This window comes from Fusarium mangiferae, assembly GCF_900044065.1.
Source record: "Fusarium mangiferae strain MRC7560 genome assembly, contig: FMAN_scaffold024, whole genome shotgun sequence".
In the NCBI taxonomy this organism is placed as follows: domain Eukaryota; kingdom Fungi; phylum Ascomycota; class Sordariomycetes; order Hypocreales; family Nectriaceae; genus Fusarium; species Fusarium mangiferae.
In genome coordinates, this window is record NW_024573944.1 from 40,110 (window position 1) to 62,696 (window position 22,587).

Sequence of the window (22,587 nt, forward strand, 5' to 3'; positions counted from 1 at the left end):
TAGCAGAGACGCCTATATTGATCTGTATCTCCTTACACCAACCTAACTTCAGACTCTGCTACACCATCAAACCAGTCCAGTTTACAAACCTGAAACACTCCTATACGTTGAAACGCCCCATCACCTTTTTTGCAGAGCATAAGCCCCCCCTCGAGTGTAAGTTGCAAGCACCAGAGTTCTTCAACACTTTCTTCGTCAAAGTCAAAAATTCCTAGCGCCACAAAAACTGACATGTCCTTATTCAGGCTCCCTCCTTTCAGCTCCTTGCGCCCTAGCACAACTGGTCGACGCATAGTACCTGCCGGCCTCTTTTGCTTCCGAAGAGAAGCAATGAACTCACTCGACGGTGTTCTTGTGAGCACGACTGCTTGTTGAATCTGCCCCAGAAGCTGCAGCTCGCAAGACGGCATGTGTAGGGCGTCAGCTCCACAGTGAGGATCTACCGTCCAACTTTCTTGCTTCGGCCTTATAAATGGTGTTCCGCTTTGGCTCTCTGTCTTCATCCGCCGAAACTGTAGGAGTGCGAGGGGCTTGACGCCACCTTGAATGGAAGCCCATGACCAAGAAGGCGCTCTGATCACCGGGGCGGGTGCAAACATAGTTGGTAAAGGTCTTGTCGCTGGTCCAAAGAAACTGCTCACTCTATAACCAGGCCTCCAAAGTAAACAACGAACAAGATCATCCTCCCAGAGACCGGCTAGGTAGCGTGACTGAAGAGCCTTGGAGATAGGTTCGGCGATGGAGGCAAGTGCAGCAAAAATGTCATGAGGGTTAGATAGTTGACGTCTAGAGAAATCGACTACAATCTCGTCCCAATACTGCAGGAGCCGATCCCGGGTCGATTGCGGACTCCCGTTGCCATTTTTCAAAAAGCTGTGCAGTAAGACAGATTTACCTTCCTGATAGCTGCGGTCTTCCGAGTAACCGGAGCTTCGACATAGGAAGAAGAGTTGCTCTTTGCCGAAGAGCACCACCCGACGGCTCAGCCTCTTCTCCTGACAACACCAGCCGCGAGTCTCAGTAACGCCATAGTCTGTGGATCTCAATGGGCCAACAAGAACATTTCCACCAAGACCATCTCCAAGAGGAAACTCGCAACAGGGAGCAGATTGTTTGTAGGTATTGGTGATGAAGGAGTTGCGAGCGTCGCCTGATCTCCCTGCCGTGATAGTAAGGGTCGCATGGCCATATACCTTGGCCATGAGCTTTGATTCACGTTCCCAGTCATCTTTGTCGCCTTGGATTATACATAGAGCGTCGATCCAGATGTATCGGATGCCCAGTTGGCGGGCTAACGCTATAGTATCGCGATGTGCAGCTACGAGGCGAGACTCGTCGATACCTTTCAGCATTCCTTCCATTGTCTTGTGATTGAGGGTGAAGGTGTCTGTACCGGGTCCCCAGCAATAAGACAGCGCAAGATATTTCTCCTTCATGCTATGGCCAGTTACGACAAGTCGTGGAAGGTCTCCTTGTTTCGCGTTGCCAACGTCGATGACCCTGGTGGGCATTTCGTACGTCATATCAGCACCGCACGCTTCATGAGACTTTGTACATCTTTCGAGGAAACGCTGGATCAAGGTGAGGTAGGAGTTCGGCTCATATTCCGGTGTGCAAATCCGTCCAGGTGTTCTTGAACCTGCCGCAGTTCCTTCTTTCCTGTTCAGCGCGTTAGTATTTCTTCTAACACTGTGCTCTGGATGCAACGAATCTTACCCGTAGACGGTTAGGTTAATGTAGCTAAGTCCATGGCTGCTTTCCTTTACAGAAGTGATAGGGTTATATCTCCCGCACGATACAATAATGCGCGGCTGAGTCAGAGTAGGACTGTAGTCTGTGAAGTGGACATAAATCCAGATGCCTGGCTCAAACTTGGTAACTCCTTCCGGAACTTCCCCCTTGAGGACAGCTTCGATCTCAGAACTTGCCCATTCTCGTCGGAAGCCTGTCCAGCAAAGATGACAGAAGTCGCAGCCATCGTCAGCGCTTTTCTTCAGTGAGGCGAGGTTTGGGTGGAATTCTAGGTAGAAACGATCCTGATCAATAGTAAAAGTGCGGCAGAATGCGCACCGAGGCATGGTTTCTGGGTCTAGTGGGTGGTGAGGACTATTAAACTCATGTTACGTGTAAGGCGCGTGATGTAAGCATCAGCAGATTGTCGGTCAAGAACGTCTAAAAAAGCCATCCTATGACTAAGCCAAGGACCCATCCTAATGTTGCGGATTTCATGTACAGGTCTGACATGATGGAATATATCGCAAAGGCAGCCATGCAAGAAATTTTATAAGAGCCAATTATTAGAACGGGCGGAATGTTTAAATGATATTAATCCGACCAGGCTACAGCTGCTCATGCAAATCCTTGCCCGGCTGCACTGCACGGTGGAGCGACTAATGCGCCGAAATTCTAGCAAAACCGAAGCGCTGAAGGCGAATACACAGCCAGGACCAGAAGGGGCGAGTTATGCCAAACGCACCGAGAGCTACACATCGCGAGAGAGTGGAACAGGCGGCAGCATCGTGTCGTCGTGTCTTCGCTCTAGAAGCTCGCAAAATGGCCACGTGACAGGCATAACACCCCAAGCATCACGCGAAAGGGCCGGGAAAAGGCAAATTACACAGCACCTAAAGCATACAGACCGATAGACCTACACAGCACCATGAGAAAAATCATAGATGCAATCGTAGCAAAGAGGCTGAGATACTTAACAGAGAAGCACTAACTAACACAGCCGACACATGTAGGCTATTGTAAATTTTAATGCCATGTTGAAATAACATAAAATCAATTTAAGGCACTAACCGAATACTTCAAGACTTCTCCCAAATACCTATAGCTTAACATTTACTAAAATGCTGTATAGCCCCCATCTACAGGTAACCCTATACCCGTCACCCAACTACTATCCTCTGAAACCAAGAACAAGGCCGCTCTTGCAATGTATTCCGGACGTCCGAGCCCCCCGAAAGGGTGGAGTGCTTCCACCTGGGCCCTGCTGTGTCCTTCAAGACCAGCTATAAAGGCTGTGTCCGTGTCTGCGCAATGTTACTTTCTGGTGGTGATAGGGTTTCGGGTAGCTGGACATAAAGGAAAAGCACTTACACCCAGGACACAGAGCATTCACATGGATTCGGTGCGGCGCGCAATCCCATGCCGATACTTTGGTAAGCCCCATTACAGCATGCTTGGATGCAACATAACCAGCGATACCCGGGCTGCCAACCAGGCCAAAAACGCTTGCTGTATTCAAAATCCAGCCTCTGTCGCCACACGGGAGCGGATCTTGTTTAATCATCTGGGCGGAAGCATACTTGCATCCAAGCATGACTCCAACCACGTTGATATTAATGTCCTTCTCAAAGACGGTTTGGTCGAAGCTCCAGATAGGTTGGGGATCCTTGGCTTCGATTGCAACACCGGCGTTATTAACCATTCTTGAAATCAGATCTGTTAGCCAGGCTATCATTGGAAGTTTGCACAAGGTCGAAATGCCAGATCTTTGCAATGCAAGAACAGGGATGAGGGACGTACATATCCAGTCTGCCAAACTTTTCGACAGTATATTTCACTAAAGCCTCTTGTTCTTCGGATTTGGTAACGTCGACCTTGAAGAACTCGGCTACTCCGCCTTCCTTTGTGACCAGATCGTGCGTTGTGATAGCTAGTTCAGAGGCAACATCTGCGCGGGCTATCTCGGTCAGATCTGCGCAGATCACTTTAGCACCATTTCGGGCAAACTCTAGCGAAATTGCTCGGCCTATCCCGCTGGAAGAACCAGTCACGATGGCTATCTTTCCGTCAAGTCGTCCCATAGTGAAGAATATTATAATTCAAGGCGATAATTAAAGTGAAATTCGATCCTCTCTTAGGTGTATATAGTGAAGATCTATATCAATTGTGAGAATTGGCAGTTATGCAAACATACATAACGCTAAATATGGAGTACGCAACCAATTATGCCGAGGACCTCGGGTCTTTAATATTACCGTTTTGGGATTCCCATTTAAAAGACAACAAAGCTCAACCGTAGAGTTTCTTCATGTTGCTAATCACAGAGAAAAATTCTGCTCTAAGTAAATTCTCTTCAATCTTGAAGAAGCTTATTATATATTCAAGATGGTAGAAGGCGGCTGCTTATGTGGAAATATCCGGTACCGTTACACAGGAGATCCTGTGGTGCAGGTACGTATCCACTAAATCGTAGTATCTGTTGGCAAACACAACTTTACAAGTATCAGCCCGCTAATTACTCAAGCAGGCCCTTTGTCACTGTGGCGATTGTCGCAAGATCAGCGGAAGTGCCTTTAGCACTAATATCTTGGTCCCTCAGCAGAATCTCGACCTCATTCAAGGCACACCAAAAGTGTTTCAGAAACTAGCCGATAGTGGAAATGGGATCACCAGCTATTTTTGTGGTGATTGTGGGAGCACTTGTTATCGGCAGGGCGAATCCTTTCCTGGCCTGACTATCATCAAGGTCGGGACGTTAGATGCCTTTGATATGCAACCTACACTTGAAGCATACTCTGATGCTAGGCCCCGTTGGCTAAGCTGCGTGGACGGTACAAAGCAAATGCTTGCTCCAAAGTAGTAAGGTCGCTCAGGCTCACCAAGCAATCGTTATCTCTATTGAACGAGTGGGATACCTATTACACAGACTGTTGATCTAGAAATTTGCTTTCGACTTTCTCCCTTGTCGTGAGCCAACGTGAGCCAGAACGAACCGTCGCTGATTTATCCTGAGCTGCTCCTGTGACCCTATTTACCGGTCTCTTTGCTGTTTACGGGTTTCTAAATGAAGTCAATTAGACTTGTGGAAGATTGCGTGTAGCTTCCATTTGTCCCGGCTGCCTTCTGTTGGGGTATATTGTTAACCTATTAAAGAAACTTATGCATAGTATTGAGAGGGGAAAGGAACACTTTCGTCGTCCTTCTATGTGTCTGACCACCTGCATAATAAAAGCTTGTGGTGATGGACCAGTTGCAACTATTCGAGACAGCCCAGCCTTTTGCTTTGTAATTGCACCAGCGCTCGGCGTCTATGCAAAACTCCTGGTCAAAAATGCCTCAAGCATCATATTAATGGAGAAAATAACTGTCACCTGCGGCGGTGTCCCACGCCAGCACCTGGATCCTTTTTATACACTATTGGAGGTAGATGACATCGCGGACATGACTATTTCTCGCCCACTTCTCGTTTTATCTATAGCGGTGCCTTATCAATCACTTATGAATGGCATTATGGGCGGTGAAAATGTCTATAAATACTTGTCACGGCGGCATATCTTAAGATGCGCGGATAGCTTTGTAGAAATTCTTAAGATTTTGAAACTTCTGGTCGGTGATGTTGGTCAAAAGCTCAGGCTAGCCCGAATAACCATTTGCATGATGTACCTCTTGACACCACTCACTAAACAAGGCCTAATGGAAATCGCTGCATCTCCCGTCTGTATTGCCTCAATGTGGACAATTCAGGCGTTTGATGGCCGGCTGACATATTTCAAGGTAATGACTGATCAGATCTTGTCTTGAGGAGGATCTGTTATACTGGAGGCGCAGTCTGGTTTGATGTTTCGCTTTGAGCTCCATAGTATTAAATACTGGGCGTGCAAGAAACGATAACAAAACGGGAAACAGCGACTCAAACTGGTGGTGCCTATGGGAAAGTACAAGACCTCGATGCCGTCAGACTGTGATCCTATGTTAGGCAGATGCCTCCGCCTAGCTTGGCCCTACGGCCTTCTTCCTCGAGTGTAGAGCAACCTAATCTGTCGTCTACAACTCCGGAAGGACGTTCTTCCAACCTATCTAATAATTACTGTCAATCTCGCTGGAGCTCAGCCAGCCGGTCGATCGATATTTTCGCCTCTGTCCGTCGACCTCGGATTCTATTTACCTTTTCGACAAACATCTCTTCTTAATACACTTGCAACATGACTCTAGCCACTTCTACCACGTTTTAGCGGTGAAGCTATCGTGTGGATGACCTACGATGGATATGGCGCTGACGGTTTCTACACTTGTCAGAAATACTGCACAACGAACTAGGACGAAATAGAATATCGCTTTAGATCTAGACTCAGTTACTGATCACAAGGGTTGAGCAGGAGCGGGGTAAGCAAGAAAGAAAGAAAAGGCCACGTAATGTAGATGCAGGAGGCCGACCATCAACAGTCGTGGCCAGTTGGCTTCAGGGATGTGATTAGTTTTACCACTTCTGATGATTCCGAATAACTTTTCACAACTGATATTTCACCCAAATATCTCTGAATTCCTGTATTATGCCTTATGAGTTATTTTTCCAACAGCCTTCACTTGCGGTACATAATGGAAAGCATGGCCTACTTAGCAATCCCGTGACCTAGTCCTACAGTCCATAGTGGTGGTAGGGTACGTCGTACGGAAATCATACCACGGCGCTATCGGGTACTTATCAGACGAAACTGGGACAACTAGCGCAATGGTGGGCCTCCTACAGAGGAGTGTGCGGTAAGGTTGGATGCAGCATCCCATCTAGTGAATGTGAAGTGTAGTGAAAGTCTTGGTTTACTCATGCATGCGTTAGAGTTTATTGCGAGTCCTAAATATCAGTCACGTCATCTGAGTGCAAGTGGTTGGAACCCCAACAGAACGTGTCATATTGAGTCATCAACCGACAACCCTTCGGTGCGGTGAATGCCAAATGTCGCGAATGAGGACAACAAAGCTGGGGATGCCGATCTTACTCCTTAAGTGAATAGTTTCTTTGTAAAGGCTGACATTAATGATTGCTAAGTTCTAGTAATCATGGCCATAAGAGAGCACGTACTGGCGAAACAGCTCGCAGCCTCACGAAACGTATGGTCTGCGAGTGACCGACGTGGCACCAGTGAAGCCAATCGTTATGCAACCACGGGAAACTTTAGAAGAACTTGCATATGGGAACATTCTACTAAGATATGATGCAGACGTTGTATATGTTGTGCAACACATCTAGTCACTTCACCAATCGGACACTGGAAACTCGAGCTAGCTCGAGCAAATAGTGTGTTAAACGAAGCGCGTATAGAGGGGTCCTTAGGGCGGGGCATTTTGCTTAAGATGGGGGAGTCGCCACGCGTCTCTGCGGTCCTCGATCATTACACTGAATACGCATAGGTCATTATTGCAGTGGTCTGATCTCAACATGACGTCTAGCACTATTGCCGAGATCAAGAGGCACGATATTGAGGATTCTAGCACTTGCACCACTGCATCAATTACCAATGTCAGACATCTATCGTCCTACAACTGGATTGAAAGGCCTACTGCCACAATCGCCGTCCCAGGGAGCCCACCTCTCTGGTCAGCCCCCAAGACCTCAAAGCAGCTCCAAAAGGATTCGGGCTTATATTACATAAACCAAAATGAAGCTCGCTATCCAGAGAGTCCACTAGAGCCGCTATTCCGCGCTTTATACTTTACACAACCTGCTTTCGATATCCGCCCTGTTGACGTTGTAACCGATCGAAACAACATTCGCAAGCTACTGGCTTTCATCAATTCTGACTTGGCCCCTGGCGATCTTGAGCCATTTACCATAGCGGTAGAGATCATCGGGACGACCGCGTTGTTTCGCCGAGATGAGACAGCAGTTACTAGGTTTATTGCGCCAAATGAATTTCGTGGCTTTGGCCATAAATTCGAAGAAGAATACACCGTCAAGCAGGTCAATGATAGCACTGGTCATCATAGGATCATCGCATATAGATTTTGTGGCCTAGAACTTGTTGTACGCTACGAAGCCGACGGATACGTGGCCACCGATAAGATCAAGGGGCCAAAAGACGACCCTCTGCTCGCCAGTATGAGAGGTTTGTCCATATCGCCAGCCACCAGCGCCTCAAGCGTCAATCCTATCCAATCGAAATTGGTCATCACGGAAGAAGGTCGAATAGTGCCTCCCGAGTCAATCCTTGAAATTAAAACTCGAGCCACTAGCAGACACTTGCCTTTACCGGAAGTCGCAGCACAGCTCTGGGTGTCCCAAACTTCAAAGCTCGTGCGAGCATATCATTATCGAGGGAAGTTTGAAGTACCACAAGTTGAGGACGTGGAAGCCCAGGTTAAGAGATGGGAAGAGCTTAACCAGAGTGATCTGAAGCGTTTAGCGTCACTAATTAAAGCAATCTCCACCTTGACCAGGCAAAATGGGGGGAAAGCTACTGTTAAATATGAAGGCGGAAGCAAATTGTCACTTTACCGGTCTGAAAAGGAAGATATGCTGCCTCAGTTCCTATATTCCAAATGGGAAGAAAGAGGCAATACACAGCCGAAGATGAAAGCGACCGCACAGGACGAGGCAGTGGTGTCCGACATGCTCGACCGGAGTCAGGAAAAGACCATTGAGACGACGAGGGCAAAGTACGGCGATGTACCTTACTCCGAAATGATCGGCTACGGGGTAGATAAGGGATTTCGACAGTTCTTTCGCCGCATGCCCATGGAGCTCTCCCAGTTTCATCTTCTTTGCGACACTCTTGATTCTCTTGCTATTGATGTCACTGAAGGCCGCACCATTCGTGACATTATGTACGACATGAGGAAGGGTAAGGACGATTGGGACCCAGACGAGAGAAGAGAGATCAGAGGACTTAAGAATATCGCACGAGACTCAGCCTTTCGACTTTTGTACGTGCTTATACAATCAGACGCTGTGGACACTAACATGGCGTACAATGCGGTATCATTTGTGGTTTCACACCGTCGAATATTTAGATCTAGAACTCGAAAGATGGTGAGGGAGGCTTTGGAAGAAAATTGTCCAGTGTCAGCAAAGCAGCGAGCGGTTCTGGATAAGTGGCCTATCGAAGATTTATCTTCTACAAGATCAGAAGAAGACGTGACGACAGAGTCTGAAGATATTTTGTTCGACTCTGACTATTCATTCTGAGACTATCCCTACCTATGGATTAGTAGAAAATGGACAATGGACGTGTAACTAAGGCGCTGGATGCCTGAAAATTGCGACTCTTTAGCTAGATATTAGGATATTGATCTACAATCGAAAAAAAGGTCGTCTCGACGAATGGTGAAGGAGGTTGCGATGAATGATTGTGCCATTCGTTACCTGACGAAGCCAGATCATTTCTTCCAGATAGCAAGCCCTCAATTATTTGCGATTTTGAAGCATCTCCATAAACTCATAACCACTGTTCTACCTAGCGATACTATCTACAGGCATGGGTTGGTTAGCTGCAACCATTGGCTTAGACGGCCATTCCCCAGCGTCAAATTCGCATTCCAGCGAGTGATGACCAGAGTAAAGAATTCTAGTCGCCTCCACCTCACAGCTAAAGTCTCTTCGCACCTCTGAAGGCAGAGTGACTAGAGCTGAACAATTGGGAGGAATGGTCAGCAACATACTAAACCTTTGACCCTCATGCTTCCATTCACATGCAACAAGTCCATAAGGTCCATTAAACGATACCTTGGCACTGGTGATATTCCCCCCGGGAATAGGGCGAACACGAATGACGCGCCACCCTGGTTCACGGGGTGCAATCCCGCCGACTGTCCCATGAAGCCAATCGCCCACGGCCCCAAGAGCATAGTGGTTGAAACTCGTCATCTGACCAGGATTGATGCGTCCATCAGGCAACATGCTATCCCAACGTTCCCAGACGGTCGTCGCATCATGCGATACCACGGCGTATAACCAACTGGGGCACGTCGTCTCCAGCAGCATACGATATGCTAGTTGTGAGCGGCCAATCTCAGACAGTGCATGGGAAATAACTGGTGTTCCTGCGAAACCTGTGCTGATATGGAAGCGAGCGGTGCGGACGAGGCGATCGAGAGCTTTCCCAGCAGTTTTGCGTTGTTCATCATTTTCAGGATAAAGACCGAATCTTATGGCGAGGCCAAGGCCTGTTTGAGATGTTGACATGAGGTTGCCTTCTGCTGTGATGTATCTTCGCTGGAAGAGGGCCTTGAGTCGTTGCCCATCTTGGGCAAACTTGGTAGCTAGCTTTGACTGTCCAAGAACAGAGCAAAGCTTGGAAAAGACCAGTGTCGTATGAACAAGGTACGCATTAGCGACGAGAATGCTGTCAGTTCGTCCGTTTCCAGGATCCTCAGGTGGCGCGCTGGGATCTAACCAATCTGCTAGCTGCCACTTATCTGGGTTCCAAAGTCCATCTGGAGCTCTATCAACACCTTGCTCAAGCCACGCATACATACTCTCAAACTGTCTCTCCAGTAGATGTTTATCTGAGCTATACTGATATAACGCTTCGGGAGCTAAGACCGTGACATCATCCCATATTGCTTGAGCCATATGAGGCCAATTAGAACTTATGGCGTTGGGGCACACAAGAGGGGGGATACCGCCCTTGCCTTCTTCCAGTTGCTCTGCTGACACATCTTGTAACCAATTACTGAGGATACCTAGAGTATCGTAGAGGTATGTCGCCGTTGGGCAGAACACTTGCAGATCGCCGGTCCACCCAAGACGCTCATCTCGCTGCGGGCAATCTGTTGGTAGAGAAAGAAAGTTGCCACGCATTGACCAGACGATGTTCTTGTGGAGTTGGTTCACATAAGGGTTGGAGCACTCAAAGAATCCTCGTCGTTCCATATCGGTGTGAAGTACAACGGCTTGGACGTCCTCGGGCGACGGACCATCACCAGGCCATCCTTCAACCTCAACATACCGGAAGCCGTGGAAGGTGAACTTCGGTGACCAATTCGATATCGTCCCACCAGACCCAATGATGGTATCACGACATTTTGCGTCACGAAGTGGTCGTGTTCCCAACTCTCCGTTTTCCATAACCTCAGCGTGACGAAAAGTGATGCATTTGTCCTTCTGGGTAGGGAGACTTGATACTAAGAGCTTGCCCACGAGGTTCTGTCCAAAGTCCAAGATTGTCTTGCCGCTCTGGCTGGTAAAGACACGCTTGCAGGAGATAGGCTCGGTAACACGGACAGGGGGTATATCGGGTGCTAAAAGTCGAGCCGATGGCCTCGGAAGAAGTCTCGTCTTCAGAGGTTTTGGAGGTATATGATTCATATCGTAAACCTCGCCATCGTAAAGCTCACTTGCAACGATTGGACTCGTGGTGCATGACCAAGTATCGTCTGAGATAAGGTCCCAAGGCACTTCACCAGCTGCATCTTGGACCTCGAGCTGAGCAAATAACCCCAGCTCATCTCCATATCGGAACCGCTTGCCACCTTTGAAGCCGAGTCTTCCTGCATACCAACCCTCAGCAACTTCGACACTGATGATATTCTTCTTCCCTGGGAGTAGTAACGAGGTAACATCATGGATACGGTAAATGAGGCGATGGTTGTAGCTCGTCCAACCTGGGGCCAGGACCTCATTGCCGACACGTTGTCCGTTGATAGTTGCTTCAAATACACCAAGGGCTGTTATATATAATCGTGCACGAGGAATAATCGTTATGTCGGGCGGTAAAGTGAACTCTTTGAAGAACCGGATCGGTCGCAGCGGCCCGCACGGTCCAATTCGTTCGGCCGAGGTGATAAAATTCGCTTTGAAGTCGCTGGTTTCAAAAAGAGCAGTTTCAACTGTCGCAGCTGTCGACCAAGGGCTTGGCTCTAGCCTGGGAGAGTCTTCCTCGAGGCTTTTACCGTATACCCTGACTCGAACCGATGCAGATTCGCGGGACGAAAGTTGCCTCGATGGCCATGGTACTAGAACTGATTTTTCACCTTCGATAGTAAATACCTCAGTATCACCTGTGTTCAAGGTGACCTCAACTTCATAACGAGTTTGTACCCATGATGAAGCTGTTGAGGGCGACGTTTCAAAAGACCACGAGAGTCGAGGTCTAGACGTGTCTACACCGAGGCCATTGTGGTGATGGTCGAACTTGAGCCTTGCAACTTGAGGACTAGACATGGTTCGTTTACAGAGTTGATTGGGGGATATTGAGAAAGGTTACTGTAATCTTTCGTCTGTTAAGTATAACCTATTCAGGTTATATGACGGTCTCGGTAGTCGGGTCAGCTTGAAGCGAATTGTAGTCGCCCGTAGATCATTTTAGATGAAGTCGACAGAAAAGACTTCTCAATCTGGTATTTCGTGAGATCAGACCAAAGTCAGGCGGGTGAAGTTTACCGGAGCAGGTTGACTGTGACCCTCGATGCCTCTGACGATCATTCGGCTTTGGTAGCATCCGATTGGTCATCTAGCGAGGACAACCAATCAGGTCTCTGCAAAGCCGGTGGGATTCACCGTCCTTGGCATTGGAACCTCCTTAGAAAAGAGCCTCGTTTCTTGGCGTATTAGACGGACGGCTCCATTCCGCAGTGGCAACGCATTGAGGCTTTGACCCAGTCAAACGCTTGTAAAAACGAATGTCAACTGAGCCAGCCATAAAATACAGCTAGTTCTCACTGACTGTAAAGGCCTTTCGAACCGACCGGTCTACAAGTCCTTCGGTCTAAGGCTGGCCGAGAGTTCGGTGTCTCGGGTTGTTCTTGCTACAAACCAATGCCACCTATGGTCCCAAGGGAGTGGGTTACCTCGGGGTAGTAGGGTTGTAGAATCTGGGGCCCCAGATGCGGAGAAGATGGAGAGACGTCCTAACCACTACAAATACCCAACCAACGCTCTCCTGGTATCCCAAATCCTTATCCAATATCACAACGAATTCGAGCAATATGGGTTTTCTTGCGACGGCTGTGGCTCTTGTAGCGGGCCAGGGCGGCTTTATCTATGGCCTAGACTCGGGTATGATCTCAACACCAATCTCATCCACCCGTTGACTAACAAGAGATCATGATAGGCATCATTGCGACAACCTTCGGCCATGACAGCTTCAAACTCGCCATTTACGGACCATCGATGGTCAACACCACGTATCAAGGAGCTATTGTTTCCGTGTACAACGCCGGACAGGCCATTGGTGGCTTGACCACCGGATACGTTGCCGATAAGCTCAGCCGAAAATACACCATCATGATTGCGTCCATTTTGAGTAAGTGGCACGAGTCCGCAGGTGACTGTACCAGTCGCTAACGTTGAAGCACAGCTATTATTGGCGCGGTCCTCCAATGCGCCGCTGTTAACATAGGCATGATGATCGCAGGTCGTCTTGTAGCAGGCATCGGCTGCGGCCAGATTCTCTCAGTCGTCCCAATTTATCTCGCCGAAGTATCAAAGCCAGACCAGCGCGGCTTTCTAGTCGGTCTCCAAGGAATGATGATTGCTATTGGCTTTGGTGTCGCCAATTGGATCGGATACGCTGGGGCATTTGCCAACGGAGACGGACAGTGGAGGATTCCTCTTGCTATGCAGCTCCCTATTCCAGTTCTGCTTGTCGTCATGATCTTCTTCGTCCCCTTCTCCCCGCGTTGGTTGGTATTGAAGGATCGGTATGATGAGGCTGGACAGGTCCTTACTCGCCTGCATGATAATGGCCATGACGAGACATTCGTTGAGCAGGAGCTTTTGCAGATACGAACCCAAATTCAGCTCGAGAGGGAACAGGGTAATCTGGACTGGCTCACAGCGCTTGGACTCATGTTCTCCCGCAAGTATATCCGTCGGACTCTAACGGCTTCATTCATCGTTACTATGAGTCAACTCTCAGGGTCATCCGTAATCCAGGTACATCCTCCAACCTCGATAAAGCTGTGAATCGAGCTAATCTATCATTTCAGAATTTCCAAGGCGTTTTCTACCAAACAGTAGGCTTTACAGGCCGTACTGCACTACTGATCAGTGGTGTCTATGGTATGATGGGCATCATCGGTCAGATCATCTACCTCTTCCTTGTTGCGGATAAGATGCCTCGAACTCGCACACTGTGGTGTGGATCTATTGTACTCTGCGTCATGATTGCTATTTGCATGGCTCTCAGCGCCGAGTTTGGGTCATCACATAACGACAACCAGGCCGGTGCAAGAGGCGCCATTGCGTCTATCTTCCTCTATTCCATGAGCTATGCTATCTTCTTCAACGCCATGATTTGGGTGGTACCTTCAGAGCTCTTCCCTTTCTTCTTGAGAACTAAGGGTATGGCTCTAGCTGTTGCGACCAAGGCGATAGTGGCTATTGTTTTGTCTCAGATAACGCCACTGGCTATCGCTAACGTGAGCTGGCGGTACGTAGATCTCATACGAATGCATTACTCAATCGAGTTTCTAACCGTTTACAGATACTATTCACTTTTCATTGCATCCAATGCCGCTGCCGCCGTGTTCTACTTCTTCTTCCTACCCGAAACTGTGAGTGGTGTCGATTAGCCTTTCTAAAACATAGACTGACCTAAAATAGTCCGGTAAAAGCCTCGAGGAGATCGCTGCTTTATTCGGGGATGATGTTGTTGTTTCATCTTCCCAAGCCGAAGCGAAGGTTAGTCATACTGTCGAGACCTATCAATTGGAACATAGAGTCTCCGACAGACAAGATTAGTAAGGCCATTGTCGAAAAAGATGGACATACAGGCAAAAGAAATAGCTAAAAGATAGAGTCTTCTGTCAGAAGTAAAAGGAGGGCAAAGGATATATTTTAGTAGCTCTAGAACATTATACGCAAAAGGGTATATCAGCCAAGAACTATTACAAAATAAAGTATACTCAGAAGACTATTAATAATTATATATATAGGATATTTATTTAATAGTATGCTTAAACTGTTCTGATAATAGAAATAGCTACTCTGGCAAAGTGCTATCAAAAGGTTAATTGTTTTATAACTATAGACCTCTTTAAACCTACAGAACAATGGCCTAGACTTTGTAATTGGTTTCCTTAGCTATAGTACCAGTGAAAATATGCTGAGGCCGCCATATTGCAGGTGATTGAGCTATATGATGTTTAGTTTTTAACCCAACACTATTATAGTAGTGTCGAAACTCACCCATACTTTCTCGCCAATGAGCCATAACCCCAGGCGAACGTGACAAACAAGAAAGTGACAGAATAGTATCAGTTTCAATGCCCCTGTTCATAAAGTCAGTACGGGTTGGAAGAAGAAACTGAGGGTTTACAAACAAGGCAGTATACAAGAAGCAACCGTAAAGGTCTGCGTTGGCCTTGAGGTTACGTGAGGTGAAGTACGAGTCCTCCTCAGCAACACGGTCAATCTCCATAGCCACTCTGAGAAACGAATTCTTGTAGACATCCTCCTTATACTCTTCAATAAGCTGGCGCACAAGCTGCCCTCGAGGGTCCTTGACCTTGTAAATGCGATGGCCGTATCCGAATAGACGGTACTTCTTGGCCTTGACATCAGAAATAAGCTGCGGCACATTTTCGACGCATTGAACCCTCTCGAACTCCTTGTAGGCCATCTCAACGGCGCCTCCGTGAAGAGGTCCGTATGCTGAGGCCACGGCGGCAACGGTACATGATAGAGGATCCTGCAACGTGGAAGCTGTGGCGAGGAAAACGGCAGTTGAGTTGGTCATTCCGTGATCGGCGTTGAGAACCCAAAGACGCTCTAGACAATGTTCTATCTTACGGTTTGGAGTGGTACTACTGCTTTCTTCCGTAAGACCCATCATTAGCAGAATGTTACCGATATATGACTCATTGGGGCTAGCTTGGGTGAAAGGACGGCCTCTGCGATAGCAGTATACCATGGCGACAGTGGTGGCTAGTGCAGCTAGCGTCCTAATAATGGCATCGTCAACGTCTTCCATATTTCCCAGATATGCAGGCTTGCTCGATCTATGCACCGCTTGAGATCCTTTGTCATGAGCTGCAAACGCTGCAATGCCAGCCAAGAGCATGGGATGGGTCAATCCATCTGGACTACATGTTGTTCCATATTAGCTCAAGGATTGGATTTAGAGTTCTTGATTTTACTTACGGAAAAGCCTTGATTGCAGTTTCTACTGCTGGTGGCGGTTTCATGTGCGAGGCAAGTTTGCGACGAAGATTCATCTTCTGTTCTTGTGTAGGAAGAGTTCCCCAGATGATAAGATGGACCACTTCCTCATAGTTGTTGTTGTGGAAAAGCTCGTCAATCGTCTTGTCTCTATACTGCATATGGCCAGCTTTACCATCACTGGATCAGGGTTAACATACACATTCCAGATAAATCTTTTGAAGGTTTCCTTACATGTAGGTGATAGATGTCTCGGTGACAGCAGTATTCCATAGGCCCTTGTCGAGAACGCGGAGGCTGTTATCATAGTGATCGGCTGCCTCAGCGCCAAAGCCTGCCGTTGTGATTTGAATAAAGTCCAGAGCTTTGACAGCATTGTTCCTAATTGGAACACTATAGTTTCTGCCTGTGCGACTGTCGGTGATGATGAGTGTACCAGATGGAGCTGAGTTGTCGGTGTGACCCAATGTTTTTTGATAGATCCATGCGCCTGATAAAACCAATGAGCGTAGGATCTTGCGGCACCTTTTGATGACCGGGGAGAATGAATTGTCCATGACGAATAACAGTGTCTTGATAACAGGTTCAATCGTCCTGTTTTGCAATACAAGTATTAGACCAGTTACAGCAGAATAGAAAAACTGCTAGGTAAATAAAATAGGTCCTTATTTCTGTAAAACAAAAATTTATTACAGTATAATAAAGCGCCTCAGGTCAAAGAGGCTCAAGATCTCTGCTTTAAGTCTGGTAATTGTAAGGCATCAAGGTTTTGCATTTCTTATCCTACATAAATATTAGACCATATTCTTATCACAGCTAATTTCCGACAACACGCATTCCCCGCATTCTACACAAGAACGTGCCATCAGTAGAAAGCTCCTGTCGAGTTGGTTGCAAGTACTAGTCGGAAAGGGGAGCTTTAGTAAGTAGTTCCCGATCGGGTCAACCTTAGTCAGATTTAAACAAGGATCTCAAACGTTATGCATGCTGGTACGCGGCAGGTTAAATCAAGTATACAGTCAGATCTGAGATAATGTCAGCATTAGATTATCTTACTTCTTGCAGTCGGGTAACACGGCGACGTTTTTCCAGCTTTGACCACCGTGCTGGCTTTACGGAAACTCGGCGTTACTACATGATCAGATGTAATGCTGGCCGACTAATGAACTTGAAGGTTTCGTTAGTGGTAAAGAATAGCTGGGGGGTCATTACATGCAGCCATTAGTACCCAAATTTAATAGAATCATAACGGAATAATAAAAAATGACCCCAAAGTGTAGGGTATAGCCGTCAAGATTCGTCTGTTTCACTGTTTATCTCTGCTCGAAAAATGACTACAGGCACGACGTACCAGTATTTACAAAACACGAATCTGGGTAATGTTGCTGATGTTCAGGTAATTGTCTCTTTTGATTGGGGCGAGGGAAAAAAGTAAAACTAATTAGTTATGACAACTATAGACGTCGTCGAGGCACGAAAGTGATGGTGATGCGTCTTTGCTCATCGGCGACCATGAGGCGCCGGTTTGGCAAAAGATAAACAAATGGCTGCCACGACGGGGCGCTCGTCAAGACTTTTGGTGGAACGTCACGGGCAGACACCTTGCAACAATGCTACACGAGGCCGGCTACTCATTGTCCCGTCAGTACGAATGTCTTTTGTTCCACTACTACGTCATCGTTCCTCGCATGGGTCCGAGGCCTAGCTCCCTAGGTCAGCCTGCCTTCAAGAGCTTCATGACGGACGACTTTTCGCCCATCGAGTATAGTTGGAAATGGGGCGATACCAATGCTGAAGCGCCGAGCATCCGGCTGAGTGTTGAGCATATTGGACCAAACGCGGGTTCTGCCCTGGATCTCTACAACCGGGCATCGACCACTGAGGTCATGGATCACCTACATGCCGCAGACCCTTCCGTTGACCCTGTGTGGTTCAAAGCGTTTCTACATGACTTTGACCCTCATAATAACGAGATTTGCCACGGTGACTGGGGAAGTTCGCTTTTCACTGCATATGAACTCGGCGCGGACAACATCGCGGTAAAGGCCTACTTCGTACCCAGGGATTCTGGTGTCTGCCAGGACTTCTTCTCCCATGGCTTTGAAGAAACCATGAGAAATGTCTATGGCGATGATTCAAGCTATCTTTCTGCTTTCAAAATCCTCTCCAACTTCCTTGCCACCGACCCCAACGGTCAGACGCTACGAATGCTGATCTTGGGCATCGACTGTATGGCCCCAGAGAAGTCACGCATCAAGGTCTACATGCGAACTCCCGGTACCTCGCTCAGTCACATCATTTCCATCTTGTCGCTAGGTGGAAGGAGACCTCTTTCTGAAGACTCTATCGATGAAATCAAGGAGTTGTGGTGCGCTACGCTGGACCTCGATCAAGATATCTCGGACGACGATGATTTACCAAGGGTAGACCACGAAACATCTGGTATGCTGTTTTACTTTGACATCAAGCCTTCGTCTTATTTGCCAGATGTGAAAGGATATATCCCCATGCGGCATTATGGGAGGAGTGACCTAGCTATTGCGCACGGTTTGATTGGATTCCTTGAGAAACGCGACCGGGCTAAATACAAAGATCGGTATTTGGAAATGCTCAAAGGCTTTACGAAAGAAGTCGAAACGCCATCCTCGCGAGGTTTACATACATATATCTCTTTCGGGATTGGCAAAGACGGTCATTTGCAATTGACATCTTACTTTAGCCCTCAGGTGTATGACAGACTAGCTAAAGCGAAAACAATTTAGCTAATCATTCTTTTGCAATTCTAAGACTTATTTGAACAGACTGATGACGACTTGCACAATCCTCTCGTAAATACAGCTCTGATCTCTGATATGGGGTTGATCGATGTTAGTAAGGGCAGAGCTTACGCTTCTAAAAGTTGTCATCTCATCCTACAGGGATAGGCAAAGCGGAAAGTGTGTGGAACCATTTTACATGGTTATCGTGAGTGAAGATCTAAAGGTCCGCGGCGATGGCAGTTAAGATTATTGGATAATATGTAATATAAACATCTTCTCTCATCAATATGTACAACACTGCCCTACTTAGGTCGTCGATTCAACTGCACGGTTTTGCTCCATCTCCTTCTTACGTGATGTCTCAGCTCTCCAGCCCGGCCCATGCCTCATAACATGCCACAGTAGTGGCAGAGATACGATATTGAGGAGGGCGAATACAGTCAAGGTCCATCCAGTTCCAGTGGCGTTGATCATCGGGACCACAGCAGCAGTCGCGCCAGCTCCCAACAAGCAACGCAGCAGGTTGTTCGAAGCCGTAACAGTGCCCGCCTTTCCCGGGTACAGGTCCAGCATAAGACATGTAGCACAGTTCAGAGAAGCGGAGAGGCAAAATGCAATGACAAATAACAAGATCAGCGGCCCGGCTAGGTTGGTCTTGTAGTGCAGCGTCCATCCGAAGCCGACCATGCATGCGCTGCCTAAGAGTATCGTCGGCAGGGCGACCTCAAGCCTCGCACGCTCGATAGGGAAGTTAGTGAGATCCGTCTGCTTGTTCTTGTCGGTAGGGATGCCGAGACGAGTTGCGTGACGGCGGAAGTTGGAGTCAAGCATGCGCCCTCGGTTGAAAGCGGCGACGAGGCTACCCACTCCAAAAGGAATAAAGCATAACGCGATTTGGAGCTCGTTAAAGCCGTAGATTTCGTGGAATTGCGAGGGGATAAGAGTGAGCGTAGCATAGAACGAGCAGCAGAGCAACGAACCGTAGAGCAGTGTGAAGCCACACTCCCTTTCTAACAGCAGCGTGATTGTGCTGGAGGGGTTTGGAATCCAGCTATAAGCATATCGTGACGCTCCGAGCTCATTGCGTTTATTGTGTGGCACATCCTTGCCCTCTTTCATTAATCTCCGTTCCATGCGTACGTTCGTATAGCATCGATTCCAGCTTTGTGGTGGGATAGACCCGTCGCCCACGATTTCGCGACACGTTTCAGGGAACAAGATGGCCATGGGAACTGCAACAGCGCCAGTCAACCCGAAGAGAAACCAGAAAACGGAATGCCATCCGCGATATTGAGCGAGCAGACCGCCAGCTATAGGACCCTGAAGAGCCAGTTAGCTCTCGGTATCGATGAATGCACGTGAAGATTACCTACAAGCGTTGGTCCCAGCATTGGAATAGCTGCAGCATATACAATGTAGCTGCCACGCTGGGCAGACGTCGTAATATCTGTCGCCACGGCATTGGACAAAGCCGTGGTCCCACTGCTACCAGCACTCTGAAAGCATCGTAGCACCAACAGCGCCGCGTAGTTATTTTGCAGAGCCAATCCGAGGTTGGCCGCCATGTAGAGGACGAAACAAGCCATGTATAAAGGTCTTCGACCCACGGTATCGGATAGCTGGGCCGTGAATGTCGGTGCGATAGCTTGAAGGACCAAGTATGTCGTGATTGATAAATTGACCTGGCTGTTCGTGACGTTCAAGTCCTTGGCGATGGTGTCAAGAGCAGGAAGGTATATTTGGCTTGAGAGGGGAGAGAGCAGCGACGCGAAAGAGGCTGTCAGAATGATCATCTTTCTCTGTTTCGGAGACCATATCGACCATGGCGCGTCCTCATTCTGTACAGCAGCGATTGAAAATGGTTCTCTTGTAAGGATCGGTTCGTTATTAAGTCCCGTCTGTGCGATTTCATCGGTGGTAGGGCTCTCGTCAGCTGCAAGTCGCAGTGTCGTTGTTTCTTTACTGTCGTTCTGCATCTTCAATAGCAGTGGATTAGTAGAGCGAGCAGAAGAACAAGAAGTGATTTCTGGGCAAATGAGCTCCGCAATTCAAGAGAAGAGGCAATTGTTACCAACATCACGGCAAAACACAACTTCATTCGTTGGCTCCAAATTACAAGGTACTAACCTGTTAATGCCTGAGGCAGTCATTTTGCTGTTGGTTGGTACACGTAGACGTAGTAGACCGTGCGCCGGAGAGGACCAAGCAATCAGCGTTAGTCAACCCTGACCTCACAGTGAGTGATAGATAGCTAGCTGCACGGGGGCGTCAGTCGGCTACTGACTCCCGATTACTCTGCTAGACTGTGTTGAGTATCCGTTTATCCGTGTCCGTGTCCGTGTCGGCGTCCGTATCTGCGTCCATTGCGACAGGGCCAGTCAGTGTTGGACATTTTGTGACGCCTGAGTCGTATTTCAGGTCATAGTTATATCCTGTGAGAGACAAAACGGGGTCCAAAGTTTCGTCATGCTCGGTCTTGAGTGCTTCTTTTGGTCTTCAATTCATGAAGCAAAACTGTGACTCCAGCGAAGATGGCCGGAGCAATGCGTTTGATTGACCAACAGCCCGAACCACCGGAAGATGGTACCAACATCGAGGTCCTTGTCTTGGGCATGCCGCGCACTGGAACCCTCTGTAAGTCACACTCTACCAAATCTCCAGAACTCACTGACTGGATGCCACCAAATCAGCGATACTCGCAGCTTTCCAAGTTCTAGGGTACAAGCCGTTCCACGCCAGCATGATGGAGCAGTATCCCCATCTACTCCCACTATATATGGAGGCGATGCAGGCCAAGTTCGAACACAAGATAGAGCCCTACGGCCGAAAGGAATTCGACAAGTTGTTCTTGGGCAAATGGGACGTCTCGTGTAACATGCCAGGGTCGTTGATGGCAGACGAGCTTATCGCGGCTTACCCTAACGCCAAGATCATCCTCACCACGCGCGATGTCGACAAATGGCAGCATTCTATGAAAGAGTCAGTCGATGCGGCTGCGAAATGGAAGACGTTTGATTACCTGGCATCCTGGGATCCGGTTAGCTCACGCTAGATTTCGAATCTGTTCAAAGCTCGCTGACACTAATACTCAACAGGATCGCATTGGACTTTGGTGGAAGTACCATAAGTATCAACATTCGCTACGGCCCGTACTGGCACCCAACGGAGAAAGACAGGCATACCTTGACCACTACAAACACATTAACAAGATGGTTCCCTCGGAGCGCTTGCTGAACTATCATGTCAGTGAGGGCTGGGAACCGCTGTGTAAGTTCCTAGGGAAAGACGTGCCCAAAGTTTCTTTCCCAAATGTCAACAATAAAAACTCCTTCCTTGCTGGTCGTCGTCGGCGTTGGTTCCAGCTGCTACGGATAATGCTATGGGTTGTTTTCAGAAAGCTTTTAGTTCCATTTTTGCTTGTTGTCTTATTTTATCTTGCATGCGAAGCAAAGGTTCGGTCTTGGGTATACCGACAGCTACAACTCGGTGATTAAAGGTTGTTCGCCCGTGCATAGGTTGGAACGGTGAACGTTTATGGGACCGGTTTCTAGTGAGCAGAGGTTTTAGTTGGATTGAAGAAGAGATGGACAGTTCCTTCACTACCCTCCATACATAACCTCAAAAGCTTTATAACTCCAAAAGTCAAACGGCATGGTTTTGAATTCTTTTGTTCAATATTCCAAGTTTCCTTTTCTTATAACGACTCAAGGTTATGGTATTGACACCTGTTCGGTAGGTCATAGCATCTAACACTAAGAGAGTCTTAGAAAACATGGAGAGCTGAGATGAACGCCTAGCACACGTCCACAGAGAGCTCAAAGACGGAAGGCTATCAATATCTTGCAGGCATCTACACTCTATATGTTCTCCACCGTCGCATGAATCTGCACATTTGATATCAACCAAGTTTTCTGTGGTCATAGAGCTTCGATAAAAGCCTCAACTGCAAGAACATATCTAGTAATACTTCTTAGCCATACACTCGTATGAAACAAGATGCGA

General features: G+C 47.8%; 9 protein-coding genes across 9 annotated transcripts; 4 read left to right on the forward strand and 5 right to left on the reverse strand.

Moving 5' to 3' along the window:
- Positions 1-32: 32 nt before the first annotated feature.
- FMAN_06893 (uncharacterized protein) lies at positions 33-2,078 on the reverse strand (the record flags this gene model as incomplete). The annotated part of the gene is made up of 2 exons (XM_041825839.1): positions 33-1,659; positions 1,717-2,078. 2 exons carry the CDS (start codon positions 2,076-2,078, stop codon positions 33-35), a joined length of 1,989 nt encoding a protein of 662 aa, XP_041691179.1.
- A 769-nt stretch (positions 2,079-2,847) lies between these two features.
- FMAN_06892 (putative dehydrogenases with different specificities (related to short-chain alcohol dehydrogenases)) lies at positions 2,848-3,812 on the reverse strand (the record flags this gene model as incomplete). Its single annotated transcript, XM_041825840.1, has 3 exons — positions 2,848-3,035; positions 3,103-3,434; positions 3,532-3,812. The coding sequence occupies 3 exons, from the start codon at positions 3,810-3,812 to the stop codon at positions 2,848-2,850; spliced, it is 801 nt and encodes a 266-aa protein (XP_041691180.1).
- Positions 3,813-7,165: 3,353 nt separating this feature from the next.
- FMAN_06891 (uncharacterized protein) lies at positions 7,166-8,911 on the forward strand (the record flags this gene model as incomplete). The annotated part of the gene is made up of 1 exon (XM_041825841.1): positions 7,166-8,911. One exon carries the CDS (start codon positions 7,166-7,168, stop codon positions 8,909-8,911), a length of 1,746 nt encoding a protein of 581 aa, XP_041691181.1.
- Positions 8,912-9,175: 264 nt separating this feature from the next.
- Positions 9,176-11,887, reverse strand: FMAN_06890 (uncharacterized protein; the record flags this gene model as incomplete). Its single annotated transcript, XM_041825842.1, has 1 exon — positions 9,176-11,887. The coding sequence occupies one exon, from the start codon at positions 11,885-11,887 to the stop codon at positions 9,176-9,178; it is 2,712 nt and encodes a 903-aa protein (XP_041691182.1).
- Positions 11,888-12,651: 764 nt separating this feature from the next.
- Positions 12,652-14,407, forward strand: FMAN_06889 (putative transporter (major facilitator superfamily); the record flags this gene model as incomplete). Its single annotated transcript, XM_041825843.1, has 6 exons — positions 12,652-12,721; positions 12,777-12,968; positions 13,023-13,600; positions 13,654-14,096; positions 14,151-14,220; positions 14,270-14,407. The coding sequence occupies 6 exons, from the start codon at positions 12,652-12,654 to the stop codon at positions 14,405-14,407; spliced, it is 1,491 nt and encodes a 496-aa protein (XP_041691183.1).
- A 316-nt stretch (positions 14,408-14,723) lies between these two features.
- FMAN_06888 (uncharacterized protein) lies at positions 14,724-16,383 on the reverse strand (the record flags this gene model as incomplete). Its single annotated transcript, XM_041825844.1, has 5 exons — positions 14,724-14,800; positions 14,855-14,937; positions 14,989-15,750; positions 15,809-16,006; positions 16,061-16,383. 5 exons carry the CDS (start codon positions 16,381-16,383, stop codon positions 14,724-14,726), a joined length of 1,443 nt encoding a protein of 480 aa, XP_041691184.1.
- Positions 16,384-17,156: 773 nt separating this feature from the next.
- Positions 17,157-18,588, forward strand: FMAN_06887 (uncharacterized protein; the record flags this gene model as incomplete). Its single annotated transcript, XM_041825846.1, has 2 exons — positions 17,157-17,222; positions 17,287-18,588. The coding sequence occupies 2 exons, from the start codon at positions 17,157-17,159 to the stop codon at positions 18,586-18,588; spliced, it is 1,368 nt and encodes a 455-aa protein (XP_041691185.1).
- A 303-nt stretch (positions 18,589-18,891) lies between these two features.
- FMAN_06886 (uncharacterized protein) lies at positions 18,892-20,561 on the reverse strand (the record flags this gene model as incomplete). The annotated part of the gene is made up of 2 exons (XM_041825847.1): positions 18,892-19,905; positions 19,959-20,561. The coding sequence occupies 2 exons, from the start codon at positions 20,559-20,561 to the stop codon at positions 18,892-18,894; spliced, it is 1,617 nt and encodes a 538-aa protein (XP_041691186.1).
- A 555-nt stretch (positions 20,562-21,116) lies between these two features.
- Positions 21,117-22,079, forward strand: FMAN_06885 (uncharacterized protein; the record flags this gene model as incomplete). The annotated part of the gene is made up of 3 exons (XM_041825848.1): positions 21,117-21,219; positions 21,276-21,622; positions 21,681-22,079. 3 exons carry the CDS (start codon positions 21,117-21,119, stop codon positions 22,077-22,079), a joined length of 849 nt encoding a protein of 282 aa, XP_041691187.1.
- Between the last annotated feature and the right edge of the window lie 508 nt (positions 22,080-22,587).